The sequence below is a fragment of the Phaethon lepturus genome, unplaced genomic scaffold (assembly GCF_000687285.1).
Source record: "Phaethon lepturus isolate BGI_N335 unplaced genomic scaffold, ASM68728v1 scaffold8986, whole genome shotgun sequence".
Lineage (NCBI taxonomy): Eukaryota > Metazoa > Chordata > Aves > Phaethontiformes > Phaethontidae > Phaethon > Phaethon lepturus.
In genome coordinates, this window is record NW_010546893.1 from 1 (window position 1) to 25,083 (window position 25,083).

At 38.4% G+C, this 25,083-nt stretch overlaps 1 protein-coding gene across 1 annotated transcript; it reads left to right on the top strand.

Annotated features, from left to right (window-relative positions):
* Nucleotides 1-3,595: 3,595 nt before the first annotated feature.
* On the top strand, nt 3,596-13,045 carry LOC104622612 (chromosome unknown open reading frame, human C16orf87; the record flags this gene model as incomplete). The annotated part of the gene is made up of 3 exons (XM_010289450.1): nt 3,596-3,695; nt 6,364-6,546; nt 12,497-13,045. Coding segments are annotated over 3 exons (402 nt in total), but the record flags the coding sequence as incomplete, so codon positions are not given.
* Nucleotides 13,046-25,083: the final 12,038 nt, after the last annotated feature.

Sequence of the window (25,083 nt, forward strand, 5' to 3'; positions counted from 1 at the left end):
GGGCTTCCTGCTTTCCGCCCTCCGCCCGGCGGCGGCTGCCTCTCGGAGACCCCCGCTGCAGCCCCCGCGTTTGTAATAGCCGCGACAAGAAGCTGTCGGCTGAGCTGTTTGGTCCTGAGGGGCAGAAAATGAAACTCGCCGTGCCGCTGTGAAGCAAATTGCTGCCTTTGCAGTCTCTGCTTGGAATGTGGATTAAATACCGTGTTCCTTTTGCAGGCTAATGTAATACTTGTATTACGCTGAAGCGACGTGCAGAATCGGTTTTTTATGCGCTGGTATCGTTTACGAACTGTGTCACTTATTAAAAATATAATGAACTTTGTAATTTATGCAACGCAGTTTGTCCTTCGGATGACTAATTGCCTAAGGCTAGTCGGGAGAGCGTTCAGTCGTGTTGTTTTCTCATGGAGTAGTTCAGAAACAGCAGAATCGAGACTTTTGCTGCTATTTCTATCATCTAGTCAAAGCATATACGTGAACTGTTGTCTCACTGCAGTTTTGTTATGTGTACAAAATGGAGTTACTTACACTTAAACATTAAGAACAGCTGATTTGAACTGTTACTATATCGGGAGCTTGCCTTCGTTTATGCTTTTTACTGGTAATGATGTTGCTATTAAAAATAGGCCAGTTTGTTCCAGCAGTGCTCCTCTGCTGGAACAATAGCACAGCACTGCAGAAGGCTGCTGTGGGGCTCAGGGCAGGGGGAGAGGCTTTTACATGTAGTCATGGGAAACGCGTTTCTGTTATCTGATCCTGAAACTTGACTGGTATACACTATTCTGGCTAACCTTAAAAAATAATCTCATGCCATTTTTCTTTACTCATAAAGATTAAAAAAAAAAGTAATCTTATTTGTTCTGACTTGTGTAGTTTTTTATAGCGTTTCTACTCGTCCTGGAACAGTTTGGAATGTTAAGCTGTGTGGGGGGCATCCTTTCATGTTTTAAGCAATAGATGAACCACTGCAGATGCTCACATGTTAAGCACGTCACTGAAGTACTATTTCTGAGAAAACATTGTGTACCAAGTTCTGGTTATTCAGGTGGAGAAAGAAGGAATTGAAATGAGGGAGAAGCTGAATATGAGTGGTGGTGTGTTCTTCTGTTTTTGGGTTTGGTTGTTTTTTTTTTTAATAAATGTAGTGAATGTCAAACCACCATCGATAGGAAAAGCAAGTAAGCAAACACAGGCTTTTTAAGCTGGTGCTGAACCTTTCACTTTGTTCTGCACTTTAAAACATATGATATGCATGTCTATGGAGATTTTTTGTTAGCAACTTTTCTGTGGCTAACATGGAATTAATGTGCCTATGTCCTGCACAGGCATTGCTTATAGGACCTTGTTTTCAAGTGCCAAATATTTGAGAGGAGACAAGAAACTAAAACCTACAGTACAAGTCAGCCCTTTGCAGAGTATGGGGAAGCTGTTGTGAGACTCTGAAGCGGTTGTGTCCTGTACTGCGTTTCTTCCGTAAACAAGGGCTTTGCATTTGTTTCTGATTTCTTCATTAGAAGTGGCATGCGTGGAAATACTTAGTAAGCCACAAATATTGGAGCACAATATTGAGTAACACTTCTTAGGCTTTTGAACTTTTTCTGTTGTAATTTAGATGATATGTAATTGCCATTTAGACTTTTTTTAAATAAAAAAAAAGGTTTTTGAAGATATTATCACAACCAAAGCATGGCCCCATTAAACTAGGGAGCTTGAAGTCAATCAGAAGAAATAATTATCACTTCCTAATTTAGCTTCAGGTAAACTTTCTTGTATGAGAAACTCAATTTCTTTTTGGCTAGGAAAATGTTAAACAGAGTAAACCACTGTTTGTAGGACTATGTTGTCTTAATTATGTTACAGGATGTTATACCAGTTATCCTTTTCAGGACCTACACTGATCTTTCAGTGAATAAGCCCCTTCTCACCTAATCCCCACCAAATGACACACACACCTACGTGCCAAACTTGTAACAGGAGAACAATATTGCTCTTTTAAACACAGTTAAGTTCACTGAAAAATATTGGGTCTGTTCCAATCCCCTTGGGTGGTTTTCCCCAACTTTTTCTAGGCTGAGCCTGGAAAGGTAATTATTGCAGAGACACCAGTATTCAAAAATGGGCTTAAATGGAACTCCTGTATCACCTTAACAGTACAGACAAACTATCTGCTAAATAGTGCTTTTTTAGTGCTCTTATACTGACTTAGGAACAAGGAGATAAGTGCACGTCTGCTATATTCTGAGCTTTAAGGTTCAATAAACCTTGATTAGAATTGTTTTTATTATGTCAGTGTCTCCATAAAGGGAATTAAAAAGTCTCTAGTTATATAAAACTTGTATTAAAAGTTTATCTGTAAGCTGTTAGGGTGAAGTACAGGAGTTAAGATGTGCTACAGAAGGCAAAATAATTTGCGTATTATGAGTAGCAGTTAAGTTACCCTTTACAAATTCATGTACTGATTTGGCAGGTTTTTTTTCCTAGCCCGTAGAACATTGGAACTTGATTCTTATGCTTGTCCAGTAAAATTGAGCAGGCAGTTGTAGTTTTGTACTCCTGTTTGTTTCAGTGGACATTGGCAAACTTGTAGAGACCTGTCTTAAAGAATTACGTTTGAGAAATTACCTCCTGGTTTTTTCCCCACTGTCGTGCTTCAACATGACTTGACTTTAATATGTGTTAATCTCTTCCAGATCTCTGCTTAAACTTGCTTTGATTTGTGTTTTCAGTCTTAAACCTAATCAAAGCAATATGGTGTATTCCTTACTACTTTAAAAGATCTTGAAAGATGTTGGCTTTAAGTGAAGGCAATGAGGTTTGTAGTTTATCAGCATCACAGTTTTTTGAATTGTTCTGTGCTGGGGGAATCTACTGTTCCTGACTGCTTAGCTGATCAGGAGCAGCACTATGGTCTCTCAAACTCTTCATCCTACAGTCAGCTTTTGACTGACTCTGGTAGGTTATTTGCATTTTGAACTAACTAGGACCTTCTGCAACCACCCAGCCTTGTCCACAACGGTGTTGTAGAGTGTGGTATAAATGCATCTGTTTTGCTTAGGGCTCTGTTGTGCCTCCTGTTTAAAGCTGCTCCTGCTCTCTAAAGGAGTTACTTTCAAGTGAATGTGTTCAGAATGTACTGACTTTTTCTTTCCTTTTTTTTTTTTATTTAAACTAAATGAAGGAAGCAAAACTGTGAACATCTGACTGATTTCACTGGGGATATTTGAGAGCTCTGAAGAGAAATTATATTTCTATTCTAACTCACCCTTTCTTTAGGGCTCTCCACTTTTCCCCATCGCCTTTCCTGACAGTCTGGGGAAAAGGGCTTATAGTACAAAGAGGTCACAATAGCTGTACATTTCAAGCTTGATTTCTAACTGCATAAAGAAAAGGCTTGGTGGGTCATTCACAGCAGAACCTGGTTTTACTACGTTTAAATACAATTGTTTAATAGTACAGGTCATAGTTTGCACTACAGACTGAATTTGAAGAGGTATGTCTGAAGACAAAATGCAAGTTACGAATTTTTTTTTTTCTTCATAAGACAGGAATTTTGTCATAATTTGAAATTATCTGAAATATTTGTGTTTTGTTTTCACAGGTTCCTGTTGCATGTAAATCATGTCCCTGCGGCTACATATTTATTAGTCGAAAACTCTTGCATGCTAAACGTGCTGAGAGATCACCACCCATCACAGGTAATACTTATAGCGATGGGAAGAAGAGGACACCAGTTCTTTCCCTTTATTTCTTGGAGGCAAAGGATAGAGTATTTTATTTCTCTGTGTAAATTGACTGTTGTCAGTTCACTTTCCCTTGAATTTGTACATGGTAGACTTTTAAATGCTGGTGTTTTCAGCCTTACTTCCTTTATACCTGTGATGTTGGCATTTACTCTGTGTATATGGTAGCTGCGCACATTGGTCACTATGCTAAATAACTCTTTACAGAAAGCTTTCTGTTAATCCTGTTTTGAGGCTAAATGACTAGAGGTGCCAAACGGCCAGCATTTCAGAGTACATGCTCATTGAAGCTGGGTTTTCTGAAAGTGAAAATCCTCTTTTTTGGAAGAATTGTACTTATTCATGAACACCTGAATGGCACTTTGTATAAAAATAGTCATATAATGATTGATAAAAATGTAAACGCAGGTGGGTCTTGCTTCTCTTTGTGTGGTTAAGTTAAAAAATGGTGTATTTTTTGTCTTACTTGTATATCTTTTGCTGTTGATTGGCACAGTAAGAAGTCAGTTGGATATGCATTCTGGCATGATTAACACTCTCCTTGTGTTCATTTTTATCACTTCCTCCAGTCCTAGTAGGAATTAATCAGAGCACACACCTGTCAGAGAAGATGTTTAAAAAAAAAAAAAAGTATCTGATTTATAATGTCTACTTTTTAAAAGTATCTACCAGGCCTACAAAAGGGAAACTAAGTATTTGATATTTTGTATCGCTATTTTGAAGCATAATTGTAGTCTGCCATCTTGTAGGAATTACATTACGTTATGCTAAATAACCTCCTCCACCTTGAAAGTTCAGTTAAGCAATGTCAGTGGTACTGTTTGGAAGCATTGGTCTATTCTCTTTCTCCCTCCCTGACTGTTTCATTTCAAAGTTGATAAAGTAGTTGCCATAATCTAGTAGAGCAAAGGTCTTGTATAATTCAGTTTTTTATATAGGAAATGCACCAGGGAGGAAGAACCCCATGCACGGATATATGCTGGGGGCCACTCTGCTGGAAAGTTGCTTTGCAGGAAAGGACCTGGGGTCCTGGTGAACAGCAGGTTGAACATGAGCCAGCAATGTGCTCTTGCAGCAAAGGCAGCTAACAATATTCTGGGCTGCATTAGGCGAAGTATTGTCAGCAGGCTGAGCGAGGGGATCCTTCCCCTCTATTCAGTGCTGGTGAGGCCACATCTGGAGTAAATACTGTGTCCAGTTCTGGGCTCCCCAGTACAAGAGAGACGTGGACATACTGGAGAGAGTCTAGTGAAGGGCCACGAAGATGATGGACTAGAGCATCTTTCCTCTGAGGAAAGTGCAAGAGCTGGGACTGTTCAGCCTGGAGAAGAGAAAGCTCAGAGGAATTTTGTCAATGTATATAAATACCTGAAGGAAGGGTGTAAAGAAGACAGAGCCAGGCTCTTTTCAGTGATGCACAATGACAGGACAAGAGGCAGCGGGCACAAACTGAAACACAGGCTGTTTCTTCTGAACATCAGGAAACACTTTCTTACTGTAATGGTAACCGAGCACTGGCACAGGTTGCCCAGAGAAGTTGTGGAGTCACCATCCTTGAAGATACTGAAAAATCATCCGGACATGGTCCTGGACAACTGGCTCTTGGTGGCCCTGCTTGAGCCGAGGGGTTGGCTGGGTTGGTCTCCAGAGATCCCTTGCTACCTCAGCCTTTTTGTGACACTGTGAAGTACAGCTCTTGTATTAGTGACAAGTTACCCTGCTTGTCCAGTTTGTACCCTGTGTCTAATACAAGGTTAATGGGACAACTGCAGCAAAAGGAAACCACTTCCCTGGGAAGATATAGAGGGAAACTGTGTATGTGTATATTGTGGTCATAAGGTAACTGCAACTTCTTTTAGAAAGTGGTGTTCCAGTATTTTCGACAATATAGCTGCTGCAGAATGGTCCTGCAGCCTTGCAAATCTACAACTAGTCTGTGTTGAATAGCGTGCTGTGGTGACTCTACTGTTTTTAGTACCCAAGCTCGTTAATCCGTACTTTACTTACAGGTAAAACTCCTGTAAATACTCTTATTTGACTCTGGTGTGTAGGACAACAATACACCTGTTCTGCATTAAGTATTATGAAGCCTTGTCATAGGCTAAATTTGGTGGGACATGTATGCTATGTAATGTGGCATTTACTGACATCATCGTTGACTCAGTGTTTCAATTTGTGTGAGCAGCAAGAATGATTTCATTGTTAGTGTCAAAAGAAGATGAAGTACTTTGCTGTTTACTGATATGATAAACTTCTTTTGGCTAGTGGAAACAAATGCAGTGGTCTGTCTTGGTGGCGGTGATCTGTACAGGGGATTTTTCCATCTTATTATGGGAAATGGTGAACTTTTTGTATACTAGCAAATGTCTCATGTTGCAAAAGGCATTTGAAATAACTAAAGGCTTGATCCTTGTCATGAAGAAGTGAAGTGTCATTCTGGATCTGACATCTTAATTTCTGCATGGATGTCGTGCAGATGTAATTGTTCTGTAAAGGTATAGACATCTAATCACTTTTGCTAAGAGATTTAAAGAAAAAAGGTGATTGGGTGGGGTAGCACTAAGAGTAAATTAAGAACAAAGATGAAAACACTAGATCATGCTATCTCTATTCATTTGCACAGAAAACAAGAGTGAGGCCAAAAGGAGACGGACAGAGAGAGTTAAGCGAGAGAAGATAAATTCTGCAGTAAGTAAAGACTTAGAAAACCGAAAAAGATCCAGGTCTAACAGCCATTCAGATCACAGCAGACGAGGAAGAGGAAGACCTAAGAGTGCCTCAGCCAAAAAGCATGAAGAAGAAAGAGGTATGAGAACTGGAGAAATGTGTTCATTGGGTTTTCTTTTTGTATGCAGCTTTTTTTCCTCAATAAACCTTTATACCATTCAAACCATTTAAGTAACTAGACTGGTTCAGCCAATACCCAATATCTTAATATGGGGAAGGGACTGTTTCACATCTGTAGAGACCTCTGGTTTTATGTTTCGGTGTGTGATTGGAACTAACTATAAAGAACTAAATCTGTATTTTCAGCCATCAGATCAAGTTTCAATATGTAGGTTGAAAGCCATGGGGCTGTTGTGCTTAGTAGGTTTTTTGGTTTGGTTTTGGATTTTTGGTTTTTTTTTGATGTACCGCTGCTCTATATCACAAGGGCAAACAATATGATGATGCCTGTTATCAGAGAGTGATTAGGATGATTGGATTGCTTAAGAAGTTCCTTGAAACTTGGAGGGCCAAAGTAAAAAGGGCATCTAGAGTCATGACTATGACCTGATATTTTTTTTGTCCCATGCTTCTACAGAATAATACTCTAGAGGAAGGAATGCCTCCTTGCTTTTATTAAGATTCCTTTGTAATTTGTGGTTCTTAATCTTTATACAATAAAGAGACTGTTACATGCACAATTTTGGAGCCCTTCAAGTATGTGATTGTCACTTAGGATTCCTATTTTTTTAAAGAGCCTATTGATACTGCATTTGCTATCTATGGTTTTGGAGGTACTCATTTTAGGCCTTATCTAGAACTCAACATAGACTTAAAAAGGCTCAAAGGTGGATAGGAGGGGAAGAGCAAGTCATCTTACAAATATTCAGAAGATCTTGTTCTTAAAACTACTGAAACCGTGAAGCATACTCAGAAATGCAATTGTTTTTTTCCCCTGCCACCTTATTTGTTAACAGAAATGGGTGTAAATCCATTGCAAAGTGAGTTCCTTTAACTTCTAACATTTCAAAACCAATTTTGTTGTCTCCGCTGTTTAATGTAAATCTGTTCATTCTTCAAGTTTCTTTCCTGTAAAAACAAAGTATGAATTGGGGCTTTTGTTGTTGTTTTAGTGCTTTGGCTGTGGAAAGAAGAGATGGAATTTGAATTCTGTATGTTTTCTGGATGGTAAATGCTTTACTGTAATAGGAAAATACACTTAGAATATCTAATCTCTTCACTGTTGCATATGGATTGATGTATGTAGTTTCACGGAATACAGAGCTTCCCTATTTGTTATTGACCCAAGCTAGACTTTGTCTAGCACCTATAAGATCATTTCTAGCATTTTACTGCCAGTCTAGTTCACACACAGCTTTGGTTTGAAAATTCCTGCAAGCTTGTTGGGTTGCCCTATTAAAGTAAATCTTCTTTCCTGTCCCCTGAAAAAGAGGAAAGCAATCTAAGCAATCAAAAGAAAAGATCCATTCTCTTAATGCATCTTTTATAGTCTCAGAAAAGCAAGAATTTGAAAACATGAGGGATACTTAGAGAACATGTTTTCCTATCCAAAACTAGGTTGAATGTTTTTAACCTCTTGCTGTATATGCTGAAGTGTGACAATATGCCAGTGCTCTGAGGTAGAAAATTAGAAGTACAGGTGTAGTGAGATCTTTGCATAAGAGTGTGTGTGTGATGTGTTGTTTTCTTGGTGTTTGGTGTTTTGTTTTTTTTAAGTTGAATCTCACTTGAGAAGATTGTCTTCATCTTCTTGTCCTGTCCTACCATCCCTTTTGCTTGGTACTGTGACTACTACTACTACTATTTCTTCCTTGACCTCTTCTGCAGAACTGGTATAGAGCTTGGGTTCACACTCAAATATAGTTATCTTTGCTCCTCACCAGTACAGCACACCTTATTAGTTAGGAGTAAGTGGGCTTAGGATATTTTCTTACTTCTGACTTATTTCTGCTTATGTCAAACTGTAATGTGTGTAGACCACTGTGGTGATTATTGTGCAGATTTAAAAAAACAAACAAAAAGTTGATATATATGGCTGTCATGGCTATAAAAATAAATACATCAAAGAGCCCATCATTTTGTAAGTAAGTACTATAAAACATGTTAACATTGACTTATACCTTTTCAAGTGGCTTATAAAATTTCTGTAACGACTACGTGTGGAGTTATTAGGGGGCATTTTAGAAATATTCTTCCTTTACCAAACCTGCTGCTTGATAGTGTTTGCATAAAAGCATATTAAGCAACTGTAGTTCTTCTATGCCAATTGAGGTGGCTTTTGTGTGAGTCATTGCTGGTCCTTGTATCGGTCTGCATAGTGTTGAAAGTCAGCTCTGGAGTGCAAGACATTAGCTTAGTGTTAGACTTTAAGTATGTTATTTTCTTGCCTATTGTATATTTCTAGGATATTTTGGGTACACATTACTTGCTATTAGAGATTGTGCTATTCTTCTTTTCCCCCAAAAGACTTGAAAAGAGACCACTGCTTGCAAAGCTGTTAAATATTTGGTGCCTCTTAGGCTTCTGCAATGCCTAATTCATTTGTAAATGAAAAACAGGAGGACAGAGAACACATGAATTATAACAGCATGCAAGAGCATATAATCTGTCCATTTGAAGACCACCCAGCTGTGAAATTTTTTTTCCTAAAGACACCCCTGACATCTGTAGTTTAGCTTCCTTGCTTGTGTTGTGCTCTTTTCACACATAGCGGGCTTGTTCCCAGTTATGTCTGTGCCTTTGACTAGTTCTTTTGTATCCTTTGTGACTGGTTCACATTAGAGCAGAGCTGCAGGATTCAACAGTAGTTTTGAAGAATAGGAGAACCAAAAGGGAATTTAAAATAATCTATTTTTCCTGCAGATTTAGTAAGAAGGAATGGAGGGGGAGGAAAGAGGAAGCTGATGTAGATTGAGGGGATATGGCAGAGCGCTGGGACCCAGAGAATATTCCTATCGCAGGTTTCAGAGCCATGTGATGACCCTGGAAAATAGGAACTTCTCGCTGCGGGCTTGGCTTGTCAAAATTGTCACTTAATTTCTTTGTCAGAAATGCTACAGTATAATTTGTGAGTAGAAACTTCATAATAATCTGATTCTGATTGTTGTGGTGGTAGTATGTCTTTTATTTTACTGTGTGGGTCTGTGATACACAGCTAGACCTGTTCCCAGGCTGCCTTGTTATCTAGGTAACAACGTTGATTATATTAAAACAAACAAAAAAACCCCTTGTATTCTGGAGGAAGTGGTATTGGTTATTCTGCTCTTGAAAGAGGTTACCATCAAGTGACAATAAGAGTGTCCTGGAGTCTTACTAAAGCATACTTGATACCTAACAAGGGGTGAATCTCTGTATCCTGATAAAATTTAAGCAGAATTAAACTTCTTTTTTTTTTTTTTTTTGGTCATCAAAAAAAAAAAAAACAAAAAAAAAGTTTTCCTTTTCCAGTAATTTCCAACTGTATTACTCATACATTTGCTTGCTCAATGTGTACATTTGAAGTAGTTTGCCATCTTGGATAGTGAATCTTGGATAGAACTTTGGATTTTGAATCCATACAAAATTTGTGAGGGGAGAGGGTCCATGTTTGATTTATACATAGATCACGATTTTGAGGGCTGTGGCTCTAGTGGGTTGCAGGAGATCTGGGGATGTGAGAGACATGCTACAGAAAGACTGAATATATTCATCTAAATAGCCTCTTAGTCGTATATCAAAAGACTTAATATTTTGAATGTCTTAAAAAAATGGTGTGATTCTGTAAGAGTCTTTTGCTAACAATAGAGAAGTGAGTCAAAACTACTTTCAGATAAGACTGTGGAGCGGAAAGTTTTAATAGTGTCTGTAGAAACCATGGTATCCTCTGAGTAGCGTATGATAAAATGTCAGGCAGGTGCAAGCTCTTCCCTAGTTACTGCTGAGAACTGTAATTGTCTTAAGAAAGCCTAAAACTTGCAAACGTGTGTTAATCCCTGATGCTGTTTGATATCAAGATGTCAATTCTTTAAAGCTGAGGTCTCTCAGAACAAGCCAGTACTTTGGGAGGATGGGGCAGGGAAGGGAAACTTGAGAAAGTTTGGGTGGTTGTTTTTTTTTGCCAAGTCTATGATCTGTTGGCAGTAACTGGGGGGGGAAGTATTTTTAATTTTGCTGAGTGCTAATGTAGTCAGGTGGTGGCTGGATTTGTTTGGATCAGGAAGTATGAAAAAAGGGGAGGGGTTTAGATATGAAAATAGAATAGGTTAATGTGCAATAACCAGTGTGTGTGATGTCTGCGCTCAGAATGACTCCCAGCATTGTTAATTTGTAAATGGTGGGAGGGAGGAAGTGGAGCAACCCAGACTGAGTATACACAGAGAAACTGATTTGTCTTAAACGACAGGGTGGGACTTGCACTGAAACTCGGTTTCTTAGCTTTCATTTCAAACTCAATACACTAGAGAATATTGTCTTGCGTAGCCAGGGAACCAGCAGAAATAATTTACATGCCAAATATCAAACATGCTTTGATTTGTTTTACTTTGCTAAGGCAAGTTTCTTGTTTTCAGAGTAAAAACTGATGCATTTTTGTGTCTCCAGGCTCCTCACTAAGCAATTTTACTTGCAAGGAAAGGTGAGCTTGTGTGTGATTTAAGTTGTCCAGAAATCTTTAAGTAGAAGGTTTTGTTGCTGTGTCTCTATATCAGTATTAAATCAGAACACAGTGGTAAAGGGTTTTTCAGTCTATGCTACTTAGTTATTTAACAGAAGTACTTGATGTCACAGGGAAGGTAGTCTGTTGGAATGGTGTCTGTAGCTGTAACACAGACAATCAGGTATGAAGTGAAATCTAAAAATATTGTTATGAATGTGGACCCACTGAAGGAATAACTATGTGAGTAGGTGGAGGCATGAAATGCTGGGATCTTTTTTCCACGTGGTGCCATTATTTTCCAATGCTGCTTTGTCTTTCACTTGCCCATTGCTGATTTAGGTGTCTTGGTAGAGCAGTCTGCCAGCGTGTGCTGTGGAAAAAAGAGCACACATGTATGTGTTAGAGAGGTCTGTCAGGTGAGCATTGTGTTGTGATTGTAAATTAGTCCAGGCCACCATGGAACTTGGATCAGAGATGGAGTTCCACAGCTAGACACCAACCTTAAAGCTCTAAATGTATTCCTCTCTTCTCTGTATCTACAAGCCTGGTCTTCTGCTGACCAAGCTGGTTTTTGTTTGTTTTTTTTTTTTTTCTTAATGAGTTGTGTCAGGTACTGGTGGCTAGCTAAACTGGGATATAAATAGTCATGATCCGGAGTAAGTGATATTTATGAAAGTACTATTCTATGACTTATCATATGCTATACTGTAACCTAGTGTACTTGAGCACTGCAGAAACCCCTTGGTGTAGTTTGCTGTTGTGTATCTGTAGCCTTGAAGGAAGGCAGCATCAACAGAGGGAGTTCAGAGGCTTTCCCTTGCTCACTGAGGTGTTGTTGTTATTCTATATCTGGGATAACATTGAAAGTTTGTGGTACAGAAAGTCCAGGATTGTTCATGGCGACAAGTTGTGAACCTGATTTCTGCCATGTATCTGCTCTTTGGTGTTGGACACTAATTAAACTCTTGGGTTTCTGTTACTTACATATAAAATGCAGGACAAATGTTGTATTTAATGAGGATATTGTGAGGTATCTTTGTTTTCTAGGATGGGAGGTGTTTATGTAAAAGCAAAAAGAAATACCCCAAACTGGAGGAACACTTGAACGCTCTTGTGTTAGGTATCAATATAGTGTTAGTGACTCATCCTTTCTTTGTCATTAAAGAACAGCAATTCAGTCATGCTTCTGGATGACTAATTCTGTGACTCTTCTAGCACCTTTGTGTGCCTCCATTCCTTCCTCCTCTCTCTCAGTCTCTCCTTGCATAGGAGTTGATTGTCTAACTTCTTTTCAATTCCAGTACTCCATTCCACATAATTTATTAGCTACTATGTGACTTGCATTAACTTTGGATAATGGAAAAAGCTCTAATAGTGACTTTTTTTTCTTCTACAGAGAAACAAGACAAAGAAGTTGACATGTATGCTAACCTTTCAGATGAAAAGGCCTTCGTATTTTCAGTGGCCTTGGCGGAAATAAACAGAAAAATTATCAATCAAAGACTTATTCTGTAGCTTGTAACCGCAATCTGATGCATTTATATGCAGAATGGCTAGGATATTTCCAAGGTGTCGTGGACTCTCAGAAAATGTATTGTCTGCACCGACAAGGACCATAGTATTTCCTGTTAAAATTCTGCTGCTGTTCTTGGAAATCGAATTCTGTCTCTACAAGTCAGAAAGAACATGTTCATGAGCTTATGCTATGAAAAATCAGAAAGGAGATATGTTTTACACCTTGAAGATAAACGCTAGACAAATGCACAGAGAGACTGCACCCATTCCAGAGCACTTCTTTTAAATTTGCTGCCAGAAATGCAATATTTTAAATATTTTCATAAATAAATGATTTTCCTTTTAAAGTATATATTTCAGATTTTTCAGCTATATTGCTGTTTACATATGTACAGTTCACATAACTTTTTAATAAATTGATACTCCGATATTTTATTGAATGGGGAGTTAAGTATATTTGTGATACTTAGGATGTGTTGGTTTTAATACTCTTTGAAACCTGGTATTCCTCCTGGGGATGACTTTAGATTTGCATTTTTTTGATAGGTGTGATAAAATTCTGATAGGAAGAAAATGAAAGTGATTTCATTTTGGGGGATTATTCTGCTTGACAACTTCGTATTGTTTATGAATTCTGTCTAGAAAATGATTCCCTGTTACACAGAGTTGTGTTTTAAAAATCACATATACTTTTTGGGGCCAGAATCCAGTTTGAGAGCTAAGTGCTTGTTTTGTAACAACTGTTTGCTGGGTATCTGCCTTGTCCAGATGGTAAGTATTTCTTCCATACTCTTTCTTGGCCAATCATGTACTGGAGAGAGAGAGAAGCAGGCATCAGAGATGTAGATCTGCAGCTAGCATCATTTTGCTGGTATTTCCAAAACATGAGGATATGCTAGTTCCTTTTACTCTCATCAGCTTCCTTTGTGCCTTTTAAAACTGTCATTCTTAGCTGTATTGTCTTTGGACGATTGATTGTAAACACCAAAGCAAAAGTCTAACTGAGTGTGTAAAAATGAGCTGTTTTGGTAGAAATAAGTTTGGGGAAAACATTCAACAAAGTAGTGTTTGTTAAAGTGGTATTGTGCAGTTTGAGCCAAAACTCTTACTTCGGTAAATATATGGGGATTTTTGTCTTACCACAAAAAAAAAAAAGCTCAAGCCCTGTAAAATCCTGAGGGAGGAGATTGTAGGAGGCAATTGTAGTTCATAAAATCTGACATACTAGCTTTTTGTCACCTTTCATTCACTCTTTTTCTAAGGGGAATGCAACTAAGTGTCTCAGTTTTTCTTCAGTGTTACTTGTGCTTTTCAGTATGGCATTACTTTAATAGTGAGAATTACCTAATGAGATTCTGCTACAAAACTGATCTGTGTGTGGAAGCACAGATTGTTATCAGTAAAGCTAGACTATCAGGTACCGACTGTTTGTTGGTTATTGGTTAAAAGAAGGAGCTATGATAGTTTTGAGTTAAGCCACAAGGGACTGATCAGATGCAAACTTTGTAAGCAGAAGCAGGAAACATGGAAACTAATTTTTAATTCTTAACTACGAAGAAGTAATTGGGCTCCTTTTTAACACTGCACAAAGGGGATGGGTGTGGAAATGCACTTAAACCACTAATCTACATTTATCTTTATTCCAGTAAATGAGGAATTGCGAACACAAGACCTACTTCCCTACTTCATGTAGACTTCTGCTTTCCAGAACTGTAGCCTGTCACAGATACCAGTAGTAAGGACAGATGAGTAACTCTTAAGGATAGAGGATATGTTTGCATGGTAAGTTATTAAAGTCAGAATGACAAAAGGGAAGTTCTAATTTTGAAAACTCAAGATATGATCAGGCTTCTGTTGCTAGAGTGAGATTTACTGCGTTAAGAAGGGACAAACGGAACTACTAATGCAGTCTGTTTGGCACTCTAACCTGCGTTCCTACAGGTATCTATTTCTTTCTGCCCCTGTACATGAAATTAAAGTTATCGTCAGAGGACTGAAGTTAAATGTTTTCAGATGTGACAAAATTTAACTTAGAATTTTATATTTGGATTGGTGCCTTCTCTGATAAGTACTGAAAAATGCATTCATACCTCTCAAAAGTGCAAGGCCACTTTTTTTTCTCCTTTGTTGGTGGAGACACTTTTGAAACAGTGGTTGAGTTCTATTTCTGTACTTCTTCCCTTTGTCTTCCCCAGGTCTCTGCTGTCAGCTCTTTCCCACCTGTGGTCATGCTATTTTTCTTCCCCTTCTGGCTTCCAGTTTCTTCGAGAAAGTTGTGACGGAAGTGGATGGCCTTGAAAATATCCTAGGGAGAGAGTGGTTCTTTGCCAGTGGGTCTTGCAAAGTAAGAGTCTTGACTTTCTCTTCCCACCAACCAGAAACAAACAATTCTTTCTGTCCTGGTTTTGACTGTTACAGAGTTGTTTTTTCTTCCTGATGGCTGGTATAGTGCTGTGGTTTGGATTTGATATGAGAATAATGTTGATAAACTGTTTAGCTTAAGCCTTGCTGCTAAGTAGTTGCAGCGCTTATACTAAGTTAAGGATTTTTCAGCTTCCCATACTTTGCCAGTGGGGAGGTGCACAAGAAGCTGGGAGAGGGCACAGCCAGGACAACTGACCCAGATTGGCCAGAGGAATATTCCCTGCCATAACATGGCATGATCGGTGTATGTACTGGAGTTGTCCTGGGGGTGCGAATCGCTGCTCAGGGACAGGCTATTGATCACTGGGTGGTGAGCAATTGTTGCATTGTGCATCAATTATTTTTGTATATTCCTTTATCAGTAATATTATTATTATCATTGTTGTTTTCTCTTCTTTTGCTGTCCTGTTAAACTGGTTTTATCTTAACCCACGTGTCTTTTTCAGATTCTCTCCCCCATCCCACCTGCAGGGAGAAGGCGAGCGAACAGCTGTCTGGTGCTTAATTGCTGGCACTAAACCATGAAACTTTCCTACATAGACAGGACACTTCAGCATCATCCAAAAGCCCTGGTAACTCTGTGGCTGTGGAGTTGCTAAGACACAGATTTCTTGGAACATATTCGGTGACTGAACTGGAAAGTGTATGCGTTGTATGAAATAGGCATCAACATGATGACATCTCAAGAACTTTTGCTTTGTGTGTTAGACATGATCAATGGATGAAACACTATTGCAAATCATTGTAGATTATAGTTATTGGATCTCTGTCTACAAAACTAAAATAAAGCCAGCAACAGCTAAATGATGAGAGAGTAAAATTCTATGTACTGCAGCGCTGACTTTACCTGGAAATTGCATCGTTTCCAAGAAGCAAGAATAAATACGTAACACTTCAGGAAGTTGCTTTTGCAAAAATTTTTTTTTTTGCGACTCTATAGTTCAAGTATAAGATTTTGGGCCCTGCCTTTGAATGTCTTTGTGGTTCAGTCTAGCTGTATTTGTTTCACTGCATTTTGTAGCATGAGACCTCACACAGAAGAATAGTCTTCTTTCAGAAAAAGTGAATTAGACTGCAGGTTTTTTTAATTAACTTGAAAGAAGATCAAGTATATCACCACCACAGAAATACCACTCTACCTCTATACTGCCTCTACATGTTGAGTTACCTGACTAGATAAACTTGATGTTGTGAACTGAATAGTTTAGCATTGTACTGGAGAACTGCCTGTTTATAAACCACCGTCTAGCAAGTTCTGCTTTCTGCTACTTTTCCCTTTTTTACTGAAGAACTATGCTTCCAGTGTTTATAGTTCTGTGTAATAGCACGTCAGACCATCCAGCAGGTTCACAGTTTAAATTCTGGCTTGAGATTTCTCTGCATTTACTCTGTTCTGCTACTAGATGGCAGCCTTATTCTAAAGACAGTTTCTGTCTATCCAGGTATTCTTCCTATTGATACTAGGAAAAGTACAGTATTCCGTTTTCAGTGAAAGTACACTGAAAGATTACTTTTCTTTAGGACATCACGCATTCGTATCTAACGTGGGAGCTTAAAATCCTGCCAATCTGTGTTACTGGCTATCTGCACTGAAAGTAGATGGCTTCATCAGTTGTGTGGGATGTTAGCTCTTGAGCTATGAAAATTGGTAAAGATGAATAATTTGTCAAGACTGAAGAACTCTGAACTTTCAATTGGCAATTTAATAAAAAGTGGTTTAAGGTATGTCGTCTTCACCTACCCAAGAAGTCTTGTATATGTAAGTTTTTTCTTTGGTCAAATTTTACAAACATCTCTAATTTTTTTTGTTGTTTTCGCTCTAATACTGTTATGGTTGATTAAAAAAAAAGTTAAAAAAAAGGGGGCCAAAAGGGGCCAATACATCGCAGATTATCATCACCCTGTGGTTGGGCAGCTGGATTTACAGAGAGGGAGACTGAAATTTAGATATTTGCTTCAAATATCAGGTCCTGAGCAAGGTCTTTAGGTTGATTTTCCTTTTTTTTTTTTTTTTTAAGAGTGAAACAGTGATTCATGGAGGCCACTAGCAGCACTGTGCCTGTTCCTTTTATCTTGGACTGTACTATCAAGGATGCCTAGTATCTTATTGCCTAACAGGACATGGTGCTTGACTTTTTGTTCTTTAAGATAGTGATAACCTCTAAGGTATTGATAACCTGTGATTAAACAGTGTAATCAGAAAGCTGGCTTACACTACTGTTTAGCTTAAGCCTTTTTGAGTTGCTGTTCTCCAGACTACAATTCCTCTGCATGCATGAGCATGTGCAGGTGTTGCTGGTGTCCTATTTTGTATCTCTGGGTGTATCTATGTAAGTGTTTTGTTTGAATTAGGAGTGTGTGTTTCAAGCAAATCTCATGATAGTCTATACTTTGGTGTTTATGTTTGCATAATGAGAACGGTCTTGGGGAGCAGGAAGGAGATTTCTTTTACAAAAAATTGACCTTGAAGATGTCTTTCAATGGTTAGTGCGTGCTTGGTCTACAGGGACAGCTTGGCAATTAGCAGGTGTTGGGTGCTCAGTACCAACTGTTTCACTCTGCAGATTTCCTGTTGTGCCTCACTTCTTTCTTATTATGAAAGTACAGCAGAGTAAATGTTAGCAAGTTTAACAGACACTTTCAGGTGAGTCTAAAACCAATTTATCCTTCAAATTAGTAACAAAGTCATCGGTGTTTTGTAGTAGGCCTCCTACTTTTTTATTTAATTGTTGATTCTGGCAAATAACCTGTAGTGAATCTAGCTATTCAAGGTGTTACTTTCCCCAGTTATTTGCCTGTCCTTTGTGGAGGTAGCAGTGATGAGTAAAACAGCTCTACTAAGTAGTAGATTTTTTTTTTTCTTCTTTAGACTGTCACTTTCAAAACTCATTACTAGTTACAGAATTCTAACAGTCTGGCTGCCCCAAAGTTATATCTGATATAAGCAGTTTTTCTTGTGAGAGGAAGGTGATCAATTTGCTGCCTTGTGGTTGATCAGATGCTGCAGAAACACACTGCATGATTTCAGTAGATATTGTGAATTCATAATGAACTGAAAGCATTTGTAAATCTATGTACTAGAGTGTTTTGGTTTTTTTCTGCTCTTACTTTTAAAAGGGTTGCTCATAGCTGCTAGCTGTTGATTAGGATGTGCAATCTAAGTAAAAAGCAAGAAATCGATTAGGCAGAAGGCAGAGTGGATACGGATAAATCTGTGTGGTTTTTTTTTTCTCCAGAAGAAATTCGAAACCTGCCTTCACCAAAGTTGTTTAATTTCAAGCTCAAAACATGGTTCTCGTGAATGATTTGGTGTCATCACGCAGCATAGCCCCCAGGAAAAAGTCAGGTACCCCTCCCTCATCTTCCCTCCCTACCCCCCACAAGCTGCTTTTCTTGGTGCTTTTTAGCTTTGTATGTAGAATCTGAACTTCATCTTATAAAAGTTAGTTTACTGCCTTTGGTCTCCTACTATGCATTATTTCTCCCAATAATAACTTAGTTTTTAGTTTTTTCGTAAGGGTTAAGAAAGAAGTACTATTTTTAATGCTGGACAGTGTTGAAGACCATCAAATAATGCTAAGAACAGTGACTCTTCCAGATACCGGGAGTACAAACACTAATAGTCTGGCATTTTTCCAAGTCTCAGTGGTTTTTGTTTCATTTTGGAACAAGCAGGTTTTGAACATTTTATTGAAAATATCGTGCTATTAAAGCAAAATCTTCAGATTGATACTGAATTGCTTTATTTGGAGAAGTTGTGGAGCAGAATGTGTGTGTTTGCGTGTGCGTACATGCACAAGTGAGCACGCATAATGATGAGATGCGTGGTTGGAGTCTGCTATGTAGGTGGTCTGGTCCTGATCCTCAGCAATAGCAAAGTGTTTCATCCAAGGTCGCTGAACTAGCTGGAGCAGAGTTGAACCGGGAGTTCTGTTTTTCAGTAAAATGGAGAGATGATACTGAGTCTTAACACTGAATTTACTGGCGCTGCGTGGTAGTCTCTAATGTATTTGAAAGTAACTTCATCAATAAACATTTACGTCTTTGGCAAATGAATTAAAACAATAGCAACGTATTAAAGGACACTTTTATTTAAGTAAAGGGATACAGTTATTAACAGCATAGTTCATGAATCTGTAGATCTAGTGTTGTCATAACTTGCACAAGAGGTGCACTAGGTATTAAATCCATCTTGTGAAACTACACAGAGTGTCCTGAAGGTAGTGCAGGTTTTTGTCTTGAACACAAGACAGAAGTCAGAGAAAAGGCATGAGTGTAAGAAACTCTCAAAAGAATAACTGTTATTCTGCATGAGACTGTCAGCTGGAGGACTTTATTAAAACTATGAAATGTTGTGTAACCTCAAATGAATGAAGTTAGAAATGCAAGGCTCAATTTTAAAAAATTCACTAAGGAACCTGTGTTATTGTAGAATGAGGGTTAAGGTGTAATTGCTTTTTTACTTTAGCTTTCTGAAATAGTGGAGGATAATGATTACTTTCTGTCATCTTGAAAAAGTAACAAATCTCTCTGTTCTTTAAGATAGAACAATTCCAAAGAATGAAAAACAATACAGTAAGTTATGAGATACTTAAGACATTGAGACATCAAGACTTGGCCAAGTACTGATTCAGAGCTTGATCCTGTAGTTTTACTTCTTAAATCTGTTGAAAAAGAAGAAACTAAACTAAAAACTTAAAATAAAATAAAAAAAAAAAAGGTAGAAGTAGAATTCCCTGCCAAACTGAGTGGACAAATTTATCCTAAAATTTGAAAGATGAGCATTAGCATTTACTGTTAGGATTTTTTTACAGTGAAAAGTCTTGACATCCAATGAAAGGTTTTCAAGAAGGTATTTTTAAAAAAAACCCTGTTTGTTTAACTGAATGTTTAGCGTGATGGAATGTCTTTCTAACACTTACGTAGAGGATTGTTTTGAACATAGTACCTCAAAGCAGTGAATAATGGGCTAAATGGAAATTGAGAAAGAAGCCTACTTTACATAAATACTAATAGCTGCATTCTGAAGAATAGCCTAACTGTCCTGATGGGGGGGAAAAGTGTCCCACAGCGTGTAGGATTACTCACGAGTCTAGTTACTTCTCAGTATATTTTTCTTTCATTGTTGCTCATGCCTGTTTTAAGAAGATCTGAGAGTCTCATCCAAAATATTTAGCTTACATTTCTTGGCGCTGACCAAATTATGAACTTGGCAACTTGTATGATGTTGCTTACAACAGTCACAGTGCTATCTACGGGCGCACAGTTACTTAGCAACAATGAAGCTCACATTTACGTACAGCTCACGTGTGTGCATCTAAATGTAGTTCTGGAAAAAAAAAAGGTTAAAGGAGTACAGAGTTTGGAAGAGGAAACAGATACTTTAACAATTTGTACTGTTCAGCAGTTTTGACTTTGAGACTGGCAACAGTGCATTGGAAGATACGTCTTGTAAAATGTTTTGTCTCTTAAAATCTTTATTAAATTTTTAAAGTATTACAAGAACTTGAAAATAAAATGAACAGAACCCTACTCCTACCAACTATAGAAAGATCAAAAATAAAAATACAGCAAATGGAAAAAAGCAGGAGACATGTTCCCTTTTGAGTGCCTACATTACAAATGCATTTCTGGGAAACAAGAAGATTAATTATTTGAACATGGGGAAACTGAGAAAGTGACAAAAATGATATATGGATATTTTGTGAGACTAACAGATGGGTTGAGATTATATTAGATTAATTATTTCGGAGATTGTTGTTTGCTGCTTGTCAACTTACTACTGCTGCTTTGCTGATCAAGCTGTAATATCTTCAGGGGTTTTTGACAGCTTGCACTCTTTGTGACTGCAGTAATACTCAAAAACACAATGACTTAAAAGGCCACCGGCAGATTGTTATTGTATCATGATTACATTAATCTCAGTTTCTGAGATTTCAGCATGCAGTTCTCATTATTAGCCAGTGTTACAGTTGCAGTGGAGTTTCTTTATATAACAAAGGGAGGAAGGTAATTGTGGCTCGATTCAGACGTGAGGAGGAGGCAGGGACCAGAGTAACCAGGTTACAATGGTGACGGTAGAAAACAGAAAAGCTAGACCTAGCTAGAGAATGGAGAAGCCTATAATGATGACAATTAAAGATGAGTGTGTTAAGGCTGTCGAGAGAGAGACATAGAGCCCTTCTGTAGGATATCGTGGTGGGGAAAGCAGTGTGCGTGTTTCACGTTTCTGGAGATCTGAGGAGGGGCAGGGCAATACGGAGAACAAGGGAGCGGTGACTGGAGAGGTGCTGCACTTGGAGGAGGAGTAGGGATACTATCCTCAAGGTGTTCTTAGAGTTGAGCAGTTCCTTTTTACCTAAAAATTAAGTGGCTTGAGAAGTGAATTCTCCAGAGAATATATTCTTTTTTTCTGTGTTGTTTGGGCTTCCCCAGCTCTATCCTTAGTTGTGAGTTTACTGGGCTTTTCTTGTGGGAAACCGATTCAGACATGATGTGGAAAGACGAACAAGATCCCCCACCACTGGGACTGGGATTGAAAGTGTTAATCCTTGTTTTCTAGAGCTGATTGAAAATGAGGAAACGTCTTGTAAAGAAGGTTTTTGAGGACTAGAATGAACCTAGTTAGTGGACACTGATTTAAAGGAGGAAAAAAAAGTCAGTAATCCAGACTGCCAAAGTTAAAATACATCTAAAATACTTACCTCTGAATTTGAAACGCAAATGTAAAGGATCCTATAAATCTTTCCTATAAAGATTTTCACATGTATATTCATTGGACATATAATTTTGGTGCTGCATGTGTGTTTTATAGGGCTTACTGGCAGAAATGATGTCTTCTCTAGTTAATGGACCATTGAAATAAGAGGTTATAATTACCAACTGTGCTTTGTGGCTGCCTCAGAGTGGGCAAGAGGGTATGAGTTAATTCTTTATAAAAAGTATAGAATAGTGCATGCGCAAAGTAGGAGATTGGATGATAGATTTTTATCAATGCAGGTGACAGTCCACTCATCCCATCTTCTGGGAAACATGCTTGATCTGCTCTTCTCACTACTGTAGGCTCTTTTAAGGGTAAGTGGAGGAATGACGTAAAATTCTTTTAGTTTCAGGTTTTTAGCAAAAGATTACATCTCCATGTTAAAAACTAATAGACTCTTGGACAGTAAGTCTGTGTTACAACAAATGCTTTGCAAAGGAGAGTAATGTAAAACTAGAAGAATTCATCTTACTTTTTCCTTTTGCTGTTCATTCTTTCACTAGTGGAGACTAGAAGGGTGCAGGCGTTATCTGCCTCGGCATCCCAAACTACTTTGTTGCTGCCGATAGGGTTGACCTGTGTAACAAGGCTCTGTGCTATACACAAGTAAAAGACTACTACCCAAAAATTGTCCCCCATCCTTGCAGAGAAGGTTTCAATCTGTTCTGCTTTGAACCTTTTTTATGACAATTGAAGCCAGGTTTGCAATGTAATGTGGTACACTTTGAATGCAAAATCATATACCCGTGCTTGCCAGGATACAAAGTAGATACTGAGTCACTTTGTCTCTTTTAATTTGTTTTTAAGGCGATTGTAGCTATTTTTGAAGTGTTCACTAGGTAAATTGCCTTTCCTGAGTTTATTCAGCTGCAGATGTTATACCAACCCACTTTGGCAGCCGGAAGAAAAGCAGAATAATGAAAGAATGAAAATCTGCTGACAGTTGTACTTGTGTTTGCTTTGCAGGCAGGATTCGTTGTAGTGCAAATCTTTGTGGGCTAATGAAGTTAGAGCAGGGCTTTAGATACTATTCTTTTAAACAAAAGCAGCCTGCCTAAAGCTGTGTCTGCTAGTGTTTTCCTTCAGAAACAATGAGAGTGAATACTGCAGGCTTAAAAATGGACTATAGGTTTTGAGGCTTCTGGCCCTGGGGATGAGTCCTTGTGTAAATGGGATTTAAAATATAAAATTAATATTAATGAGGTGGGGAGGCTTTCAGACCTGGCCTTTAATACTAATCCATTGTGAGTGGAGCAGCCCTAGAAATGTGCTGATACTGGCACAGAGACAACCAGGAATTGACTGCTCTTAGAAAATGCCTCATCAGTCCAAGTCTTCACAAACTCCTGAATACTTCTCCTGATCAAATACAGAAGGGGACTTGAACTTTTCTGGTATCAATACTCTGCGTGCTGATTCTGCGTGTGTTTCCCTGGGAGTATTCCTGTATGCTGGCATTCAGCTCTAGGCTTGTTGCATGGATGGAAGCGTAATGAAAGGGTAAGTTATTGGTAGTTTGGAAATCCCTTTTGGAAGAGAACTGTGAACCTTCGATTAGATGTTTTGAGCATAGTCACGGTGAGTTAAACTGTGTGGCATCAGTGTTAGTAGCTCCCTACCCTGATTATTAATGACAAAAAGGCTCTAAAATACTTAAGTAATTTAGTAACTCTTAAGTGTGTGTGAAAGAAATGTGCCAAGGGACTAAAGCTTCTCATTTATGTTCAGGAAGGAAGGGACTCTGTATTAACTGCCGCATTAACAGTTTTGTCTAAGAAATGTTGTTTATATTATTATAAATTCCCTGAAAATGGGATGTGTTTGTGGAGCAGTGCACCTCCTCCTAATTTACAGAGGCTGATGCTAGGAGATGAGAGAGGTCACCTCAAAAATGCTGAGCCCCTTCATTTTATTCTGTAGTTAGTGCAGGAATTGGCATAATCTGTCAGCAGCTGGCTGGGGAGGCTAGCAATAATTAATAACCTCTTAACATCACTTTTTTCCTTTTCTTGGTCTTTGCTCCAAATGCAGTGATTTAGCTGTCAAATACTGATCTTGCTTTGAAAGAGGAGTTTTGGAGTCTAGGTATAGCAGATTCAAAGAACTGCTCTAAAAGCTGAAGTACTGACCTTGATCTTGATTTCATTTGTTGGGTGTTACTTGCATTATTTTTAGAGAAGCTTTGCATTTATTCTATAAGTAAGTAATGTCTCGTGACACCTACAATGCCTATACTGGAATATCTGTACTCCAAGTGAGCACTTTCCTTCTCTCTAGCTCTTAGTATTTTAGGGCAGGGCACCAAACTCTCTTTTTTCCTTGTATGTAAAATCCACTACCCTTTTCCCTAGTACTGAAGAAAATGTAGTCCTGTGTCCATTGCCTGTTTTATATCCACAGCAATACATGTAACTTTGTGAAAAGTAGACTATTGCCTTGTTGGGGATTGAATGTTATATAGTTGCTACTGATTTGTTGCTCTTAACAGTTTCTAAAAGCATAGTCCAGAATTGGCATCATAAGGTCTGGAATGAAAATGGGGAGGAGAAAAGCTCCAAATTTACTTTTTTCAGAAGTTAAAGTGGAGAAAAAACAAAGTCAGTGAAGCTCATCTCATAATAATTATATTCTTAGTATTAATTAATGAAAATACTGCAGGAAGGTGTTGTTTTACACTACAGTTCTGTATTTAGATCTGCTAATGGAAGGTTGCAGGCTGAGCATTGCTTGTTCCGGACTTCTTGCCAAATTTCCTAAAGGATTCTCTTTGTCATGCAAGCTTTCCCCCATGGCATGGCACTTAGATGCTATGCATGCCTCTGCTGCCACATTAAGTAATAGCATCTCTTTATTAAATCTGGAGTAACATGATTATTTGTGCTATTGGAATAAGTCACAAATGTATTAAAAATACTTTTTTTCCTCCCCTGGGTCTAGAGATCTCCTATTAAGTGCTACACCTTTTTAATAGCTGTAGCATTTGTTTTTTTTCACAGGATCTGGGTCTTTAATTCATACAGTCAGTCACATGTTAATAAAAAAGCCTAAGGCTATGTTCAACAGCTTGATGCCCATGTGAATAGTCTCCTCGCCCACTGAAGAGTGGCCGGATATATTCCTCATGCAGATGCCAGGAATACTGCTTAAGGTACTGCAGCAAAACCTGCAACAGTCTTACCATATCCAGGCAAAATGCTTCAGCAGCAGTCTCGCTGCTTGCTGCTCAGAAGACACCAGTTTTCCTGTACCACTATATGGAGCTAGCTGATGTGTCTCAGAATTTT